The sequence below is a fragment of the Melospiza georgiana genome, chromosome 22 (genome assembly GCF_028018845.1).
Source record: "Melospiza georgiana isolate bMelGeo1 chromosome 22, bMelGeo1.pri, whole genome shotgun sequence".
Lineage (NCBI taxonomy): Eukaryota > Metazoa > Chordata > Aves > Passeriformes > Passerellidae > Melospiza > Melospiza georgiana.
The window spans coordinates 5,650,095-5,658,640 of record NC_080451.1 but is presented as its reverse complement, the minus strand read 5'-3'; the positions used below and the strand labels follow the sequence as shown (position 1 = coordinate 5,658,640).

The following is an 8,546-nucleotide window of genomic DNA, read 5'->3' as shown; positions in this document are numbered from 1 at the left end:
GGGGGTCCGCACGTCCTGCCCCTCAGTAACCACCGCGGTGCCTCGGCATGGGGGTACCAGGGGGTCCCTGCGCGGCCCCAAAAATAGGAATCCACGGCGGGGGGCGGGACACCGCCATCCCCACCCCCGCAGCATTTTTCCGCGGGAAGCTCCAATTTCACAGCACCGGGAGAGGCGGGCGAGACCCTCTGCAAGTCCCCCCGCACCGCGGCCACAAGCGCAGCGAGTTTCCCAGTCCTCATCCTCCTCCCCAGGCTGGCTGGGGCAGGGGAGTAAAACTGCGTGCGCCCCCAAAATTCCTCTCCCTCCGTCACCATTTCAATGTTGCCGCCCTTTTTTTTGCCTGCTTTTCCCTATCTGCGCCGGGGCAGCACCATCACGTGAGAGCGGGCCCGGCTGGACGCGGCTGCCGGGGCCGCGCCGGTGTCGGGGGGGGCCGGACGCGCACCCCCAGCCCGACCTTTGCCCCACATCCCTTCCCCAAATTGGGGGCTGGATTAGGGGGGGGGGGGGGGTTGCTTTGCAGGAGGCGGCGCTCGCTCGCTCTCGCTCCCCTCGGGTTTTTTTTCCCTGCGGTTGCTCGGGGAGGTGGAGCCTGGGGCCACCCCCGCGGGCAGGTGCCGGATGGCGGCGGGGACCCTCGCCCCCCGCCCTCCCGATTCCCTGCAGGAATTCCAGTATCCCCCCCAAAACAGCCCCCCCTCCACCGGGGGGGTGCCCCCGGCCACCGACCTGGTGCTGGGGGCCACGGCCGGCTGCCTGGCCTGCTTCCTCACCAACCCGCTGGAGGTGGTGAAGACGCGGCTGCAGCTGCAGGGCGAGCTGCAGCCCCCGGGCACGTACCCGCGGCCGTACCGCGGCGTGCTGCGGGCGGCCGTGGCCGTGTGCCGGGCGGACGGGCTGCGGGGGCTGCAGAAGGGGCTGGCGGCCGGGCTGCTCTACCAGGGGCTCATGAACGGCGTCCGCTTCTACTGCTACTCGCACGCCGAGGACGCCGGCTGGACCGGGTATCCCGGCGGGACCGTGGCCGCCGGGGCCGTGGCCGGGGCGGTGGGAGCCATCGTGGGCAGCCCCGCGTACCTGGTGAGTGCTGCTCTGTCCCAAAGGCCGTGGGGTGTGGAGGGGGGTGTTTTGGGGACCCTCCGAAAGGTTCGGCATCTTGGCTGCATCCTATAAACACTGGCTTGGTGCGTTCTCTCTTCCCCCGCTTTGCTTCATCCCCCCCACCCCAAAATGTAGGGTGCGCTGTGCGTGCTCTCCCCCTGCTTTGTCCCCCAGATCCCCCTGAGGAACCAGCAGAGAACTCCCCCATAAGGAAATTACCCCAAAAGAAATTGTGGGGGTTCCCCCTCTCCCATTTTAGAGGGTTTTTTGGGGTTGCAGAGCTCCAGCCGTGGGTGTCTGCAGGGTCCCTTTGCCCTAGGAGAGAGGGGTAAAAGGAACGGGATTCAAAGTCTGGAGTTACCACTTGGTTACTCAGCTGTGTCCCCCACGTCTGTCTGAGGGGCTGAAACTTCCCCTCAAAATCTACCAAGAAAATGAGGGGAGCACAGCCGGTCCCAGGGGGGTCACTGGAGGGTTTTGTCACCTGGCATTGTCCCCCCCCAAGGTCAAGACCCACCTCCAAGCCCAGACACTGTCGGCCATGGCCGTGGGCCACCAGCACAACCATGAGGTGAGTGGGGACAGGGTCGGGGTGGGGGGGCACAGAGGGTTCGGTGGCACTTTGTCCGTGCATGCTCCGGGCCCCAGCGGGGACCGTGCTATTTTGGTCAGCAGGAATTCAAAGCTGTTGTTTGGCTGCTTGGCCCCGTAATGATGCTAAAAATAACAGTGCGAGAACAGAGGGGGTGTGACAGGCACGTGGGGCCGCGATACCGAATCCGGAGAACCCAGACCCCCTGAGATCTCTCCAAGGCCAACAGCGGCTTCGTGTCGCCAAGGACCAGCAGGGGTGGGATACTTTGCCGGGTGGGATGCACCATTCCCATTTTTCCCCATTTTCGCCAATTTCCTCTCTTCCCCCAGAGCATCTCCGGCGCTTTCAAGAGCATCTACCAGCAGCACGGGGTGGTGGGGCTGTGGCGGGGGGTGACGGGCGCCGTGCCGCGCGTGGCCGTGGGCTCGGCCGTGCAGCTCGCCACCTTCGCCTCGGCCAAGGACTGGGTCTGCGAGCGCCAGGTGAGCGGGGCGTGCGCGGGCCCGGCCGCCCGCGGCCCCCCGGGCTCGCTCTCGTTGCTGGCAAGAGCTGATGCCGGCGCTTCCCGCAGTGGTTCAGGAAGGGCAGCTGGGCGGCGGTGCTGGCGGGGGGCATGGTGAGTGGTGTGGCTGTGGCTGTGACAATGACACCTTTTGACACGATCAGCACGCGTCTCTACAACCAGCCCGTGGACGCCGACGGCACGGTAAGGCCATTCTGGATAAGGCACGGGGGACACGCGGCTTTTCCCATCCGGCAGGGGGGCAGAGCTGGCTCCTCTCTCCCCAGGGCAAGCTCTACCGAGGGTTTTTGGATTGTATCCTGCAAATCTCCAGCAAAGAGGGGCTGCTAGGCTTGTACAAGGGCCTCGGCGCCGTCTACCTCCGCCTCGGCCCCCACACCGTGCTCAGCCTCTTCTTTTGGGACAAGCTCAGGAACATGGTTCAGCACTAGCAGCCCCCAGGGCTGTAGGACAGACTCCTGCCACCACCACCGATGTTAATAAAGAGGTTTTTCTATTTTTGGTGTTGTCTTGGGGTCATTGGGGTGGTGCAGATGAGAGGGGACAGGACCTGAGATGCTGCGATGCCTCAGGGTGGAGAGGAGAATGGCAGTGCCGGCGTGGGGAGGGTTAAAGGTGCTGGTGGTCCCTGAGCTCCTCCATGTGCATCACATCCCTCTTCTCCTAATTTTCACCTCCACGGGGCAGCTGGAGCTCCGGCCGGACGAGATGAGCTCCAGCTGCCCTGGCTTGCCCCAGTAATGATTTACCAGCCGGGGGGAGCCACTCCCCGCCTCCACCCCGCGGACCTTGGAGCCGGGGCCTGGCTGCACTGTGGCTCCTCTCCACAGAAGATGTTTTCCCTGGGGTCCTGGCTGCCGGCGCTGCCCGGGCTGGCGTGGGGCTGGGCACTGCTGGATGCGCTGCTGCAAGGTGAGACCCCGAGGGTGGCCTGGGGACAGCCCAGGGGACACCGGTGACCCACTGCTGCCTTTCCCCGCAGGGCTGGTGGGTGCCTGCGCCGTCTCGGTGCTCTGCAGCCTCCTGAAGGTTTATCTCTACATCCAGTGTGCAAAGTAAGCGCCAGCCCTTTGTCCCCTCTGGGGGGAAGGTCGTTTTGGGGGATCTGATTTTGGGATCTGCTGCTGGGCCGTGGATCTTGGCACCGAGGAGTGCAGGGCAGGGGCTGCAGCCTCTGCTGCACAGCACAGAGGGGGATGTCACTAAGGCTTGTCACCCCATTTTGGTGTATAGGGCCCATATGGGGTGTCCTGGGGGTCTGTAGGGGGTATGTGGTAGATTCTGGGGGTTTATAGGGGTACGTGGGGCATCCTGGGGGTCTGTAAGGGGGTATATGGTAAATTCTGGGGGTGTATATGGCCCATATGGGGCATCCTGGGGGTCTGTAAGGGGGTATATGGTAAATTCTGGTGGTGCACAGGGGTATGTGGGGTGTCCTGGGGGTCTGTAGGGTGTGTGTATATATATCCCAGGTGTACACAGAGGGTACATGGGATGTCCTGGGGGTACCTGGGGTGCCCTGGGTCTGTGTAGGGGGTACATGGGATGTATTGGGGGTGTGTAGGGGCTACATATACATGAAGCCACGGCATGCTTGGTGTCCCCATGGTGGGGCTGCGAGGTCCCAGGGTCCCCCCTGCTGTCCCCAGTAACCCCGAGAGGCAGGCGGAGAAGGAGGTGATGGCGGCGCGGCGGCCGCTGCTGGAGCCGCTGCAGGTGCTGGTGCTGACGGCTCTGCTGGCCCTGGTGGGCTCCCGTGTGGCCGCCCTGGTGGTGCTGGAGTTCTCCCTGCGCGCCGTCTGCACCATCCTCTCCCTCGGCAAGGTGAGGCGGCACGGGGGAAACTGAGGCACCGTGGGGTATGGTGTGGATGGAGCTGGGAACCGGGGGCTGGTTCAGCACCCACGGGGGATGGAGGGGCTGTGGGTGCAGGGGGTGCGTGGGTCCCTCTGCACCTCAGCCAGGTGGGCAAGAGGCCGATGGCCCCTGGCTGGTCCCAGTGTGGGCACAGGGCCAGGGCAGTGCTTGTCCCCTGTGCTGGCACTGCTGGGACACCTCCAGTTCTGGGATCTCTGTGGTGAGGACCCTGAGAGGCTGGAGTGTATCCAGAGATGGAAATAGAGCTGGGGAAGAGGCTGGAGCACCAGGAGGGGCTGAGGAGCTGAGACAGGGGCTCAGCCTGGAGGAAAGGAGGCTCGGGGGGGGCCTTGTGGCTCTGCACAATTCCCTGACAGGAGGGGACAGCCAGAGGGCATTGGGCTCTGCTCCCAGGAAACGGGGACAGGAGGAGAGGGAACAGCCTCAGGCTGAGCCAGGGAAGGTTTAGATTGGATATTTGGAAAAATCCTTCATGGGAAGGGTGCTCAGGCACTGGCACAGGCTGCCTTGGGCAGTGCTGGAGTCATGGTCCTGGGAAGGGCTCAACAAGTGTTGTTTGGATGAGGCACTTGGGGACACGATTAGAGGCGAACTCACCAGTGCTGGGGGAACAACTGGCCTCGTTATCTTGGAGGTCCTCAAACCGATTCCATGATCCCCCTCTCTGCCTTGCAGGGCGCCCACAGCAGCCAGCTCTACCTGCTGTGCCAGTACTCCCTGGGCTGCGGCGTGTCCTGCGGCCTCACCTTCCTGCTGGAGGGGGCTCCGCACCGCACCTGGAACCTGGCGCTGGCGGCGGGGCTGGCGGGGCTGCTGGCGCTGCACGCCCGGCGCCTGGCCCGCCACGTCTGCGCCCTGTTCGAGCTGCACAGCCGGCAGCGCTACTGCGGCCTGTGCCTGCTGCTGCTGCCCGCGGGCCACGGCATCCCGCGCCTGCTGCGCAACGCCCTGGGCCTCACCTTCGCCGTGGCCGACCTGGCCGCCGTGGAGCTCATCAACCGCGATTTCCTCTCCACGGGCGAGGCCGTGCGCTTCTGGACGCCGCTGAGCATCTGCTACACCCTGCTGGTCGTCTACATGCAGGGTGAGCGGGGGTGCTCCAGCTCTGCGGGGCGTGTGGGGTGTGCTGGGGGTGCAATGGGGGGTGTGTGGGGCCGCTCAGGGCCACCTGGGGCTGTATAGGGGCAGATAGGGGGTCCTGGGGGTGTATGCAGGGTATATGGGGTGTGCAGAGGGTATGCAGGGGGTACGTAGGCTGTCCTGAGGCTGGTACAGGTGGTATATAAAACACAGACTGGGGATGTATAGGGCTATGTGGGGCATCCTGGGCGTCTGTAGGGGGTATACGGTACATTCTGAGGGTGTATATGGGCCATATGGGGTGTTCTGTGGGTCTGTAAGGGGGTATATGGTACATTCTGGGCATGTATAGGGGTATATGGTACATTCTGGGTGTGTATATGGCCCATATGGGGCATCCTGGGGGTCTGTAAGGAGGTATATGGTACAATCTGGGGGTGTATAGGGTATCCTGGGGGTCTGTAAGGGGGTATATGGTAGATTCTGGGGGTGTATAGGGGTATATAGTACATTCTGGGGGTGTATAGGGCCCATATGGGGTGTCCTGGGGGTCTGTAGGGGGTATATGGTACATTCTGGGGGTGTATGTGGCCCATATGGGGCGTCCTGGGGGTCTGTAAGGGGATATATGGTACATTCTGGGGGTGTATATGGCCCATATGGGGCATCCTGGGGGTCTGTAAGGGAATAAGGTACATTCTCAGGGTGTATAGGGCCCATATGGGGCATCCTGGGGGTCTGAAAGGAGGTATATGGTACAATCTGGGGGTGTATAGGGTATCCTGGGGGTCTGTAAGGGGGTGTATGGTACATTCTGGGGTTATATGGGGTATCCTGGGGGTCTGTAGGGGATATATGGTACATTCTGGGGGTGTACAGGGGTATACGGGGTGTCCTGGGGGTCTATAGGGGGTGTGTGTGTATATCCCAGGTGTACACAGAGGGTACTGAGGTGTACAGAGGTTACATAGGATGTCCTGGGGGTACCTGGGGTGCCCTGGGTCTCTTTGGGGGGTACATGGGATGTACTGGGGTGTATAGGGGCTACATGAAGCCACCACACGCTTGGTGTCCCTGCTGTGGGGCTGCCGAGCTCCCAGTGTCCCCCGTGCCGTGTCCCCCATGCAGAGGAGTCCCGGCAGAGCACGGGCAGGGGGGCGGCGTTCCGGACCGTGCTGGTGAGGATGGGCGGCCTCTTCATCCTCCTCCTCACCGTGGGCCGATGGACCGACATCCTGCACGTCTTGGTGTCGCTGCTGGGGGAGCTCTGGTGCCTGCTGCACTCCGGGGCGCTGCTGGAGTCCTGCTGCAGGCAGGTGAGAGGGGACACCCCGTGCCACGCGGGGTGAGGGCTGGGGACACCCCCAGGGCCACCCTGAGAGACCTTTGGGCTCCTCTCTCCCATCCCACACAGGATTTTGCCCAGCAGCCTCGCCTGGATCGTCGGGCAGGATCCGGATCGGGGGAGACGTCCCGATGAGGAACCGGACAGCAGAAACTCGGGGTGGCTTCGCCGGGCACCCCAGAATCCCCCATCATGGATCCCCCGTGGGGACTGAGGAAAAAAGGGCTCCTGGAAGATGTCCAACCCCAAAAAGAGCTCCTGGACAGCGTCCAACCCCAAAAAGGGCTCCTGGAAGGCGTCCAACCCCAAAAAGGGCTCAAGGGCTCCTGGAAGATGTCCAACCCCAAAAGGGCTCCTGGACGGCGTCCAACCCCAAAAAGGGCTCCTGGACGGTGTCCAACCCCAAAAAGGGCTCCTGGACGGCGTCCAACCCCAAAAAGGGCTCCTGGACGGTGTCCAACCCCAAAAAGGGCTCCTGGACGGTGTCCAACCCCAAAAAGGGCTCCTGGAAGGTGTCCAACCCCAAAAGGACTCCTGGAAAGCATCCAACCCCATCCCGTGGGATGGAGGAGTTGGGGGGAAGGCTCACGTTGCCTCTGGTTTTTTGGGGGGGCTCTGCGAGGTCGCAGCACTGCTGGGGTTTGTCCTCTGGTCCCAGTGGGATTGCAGGCTGCTGATGGATGTCCCATCGTTGCTGGCAGCTGGGCCACACTGTCAGGGGCCTCCAGGGGGTATAAATCTCAGAAAATAAAGGTGTTTTTTTTCCAGCAAAATCCAGGGCAGAGCAAGCTGGGGTCCCATTGTGCTGGGAAGGCACTTGGGATGGTGGTGGTGCAGCTTTTTGAGGGAGGTGGGTAGAATTCCTCCTTGGGAAGGGAAACTGAGGCACAGAGTGGGGTGACCCTCTGGCTGTGCCTCAGTTTCCCCCTGCCTGCAGCCTGCTGTGCTGTGCCAGGGGACAACAGGCCCTGAGAAGGTGGGGTGCAGTTTGGGGAGGGGGATTCTGGCTGCCTGGGCATGGACCCCCAATGTGGGGAGGAGCAGGAGGGGGTCTGGGGTGTTCAGAGCATGAGGGGGCTCTATAGGGGTTTATGGGGCATGCTGGGGCTCTAGGGGGACACATGGGTGTCCTGGGGGTGCACAGAAGAAATATGGGGCATTTTGAGTCTGGGGCTGAATGAGGGTAACTGGGGCTGTATTGGAGGAGGGGGGTTATGCTGGGGGTATATGGAGATATTATGGCTGTATTGGGGTACACAGGCACCCCGGGGGTGTATGGGGGGCTCGGGGGCACCCATTGGGGTTGGGTGCCCTGAGGGTGTGTGGGGCTCTCGGGGGGTCCATGGCAAAACCTGGGAAGGGGCAATCCCAGAGCATATGGGGCACCCACGAAGCACTTTGGGGAGCGTGGGGCGGTCGGGGGGTGAATGGGGCACCCTAAGCACACGTGCCCCCCTCTTCCTCCGCCCGGGGCTGTGGGGCAGGCAGGGGGGAGGAGGAAGAGGAGGAGGAGGAGGGAGGAAGGGGCGGTGATGCCGGGCGGCTCTGCCTTCCCGCTGCCCCCGCCGCGCCCGCGGAGCGCACGGAGGGACCCGCAGCGGCTCCCCAGGTAGGGGACAGGCACGGGGACAGGGCCACCCCCCGAGAGGCTGCAGGGCCACCTCCGGGCAGGCGACACCCGTCCCGCCGGCAGAGAACCTCGCCCGCAAGGTACGACCCCCTCCAGGTAGGGGACAGGGCCACCCTCAGGTAGGGACCACTCCAGGTGTGGGATTGGGACCCCCCCAGGAGGGGACAGGGGACACCCCAGGTGATGGGAAAAGCACCGCAGTCATCCTGGGATGAGAAAAGGGGACCAAGAGCCACCCCAAGGAGGGCACTGGGGACTCTCCCAGGGCGGGGATGGGGGGTCCCAGGCAGGGGGACACGGTGGGGCCACCGCTCCAAAGGGGACAGGCACTGCAGGGTAGGGCACAGGGAGCTGTGGGGCTGCACGGTGGGACACGGGGGATGCCCGGGGG

General features: G+C 63.6%; 2 protein-coding genes across 4 annotated transcripts; both read left to right on the top strand.

The window, feature by feature from the left end:
- Window positions 1–462: 462 nt before the first annotated feature.
- SLC25A34 (solute carrier family 25 member 34) lies at window positions 463–3,226 on the top strand. 3 transcript variants are annotated; one of them, XR_009115504.1, is made up of 6 exons: window positions 463–1,083; window positions 1,610–1,675; window positions 2,029–2,181; window positions 2,271–2,405; window positions 2,489–2,709; window positions 3,205–3,226. XR_009115504.1 is itself a non-coding variant. In XM_058039314.1 (5 exons), exons 1-5 carry the CDS (start codon window positions 625–627, stop codon window positions 2,651–2,653), a joined length of 978 nt encoding a protein of 325 aa, XP_057895297.1. In that variant the 5' UTR covers window positions 463–624; the 3' UTR covers window positions 2,654–2,720. The 3 variants fall into 3 exon arrangements, 1 of the variants encoding a protein (XP_057895297.1); XR_009115503.1 differs by lacking the exon at window positions 3,205–3,226 and adding an exon at window positions 2,910–2,990; XM_058039314.1 differs by lacking the exon at window positions 3,205–3,226 and having other exon boundaries at window positions 2,489–2,720.
- On the top strand, window positions 2,632–6,837 carry TMEM82 (transmembrane protein 82). Its single transcript, XM_058039312.1, has 7 exons — window positions 2,632–2,709; window positions 2,910–3,134; window positions 3,205–3,277; window positions 3,872–4,046; window positions 4,776–5,184; window positions 6,309–6,496; window positions 6,595–6,837. Exons 2-7 carry the CDS (start codon window positions 2,963–2,965, stop codon window positions 6,658–6,660), a joined length of 1,083 nt encoding a protein of 360 aa, XP_057895295.1. The 5' UTR covers window positions 2,632–2,709; window positions 2,910–2,962; the 3' UTR covers window positions 6,661–6,837.
- Window positions 6,838–8,546: the final 1,709 nt, after the last annotated feature.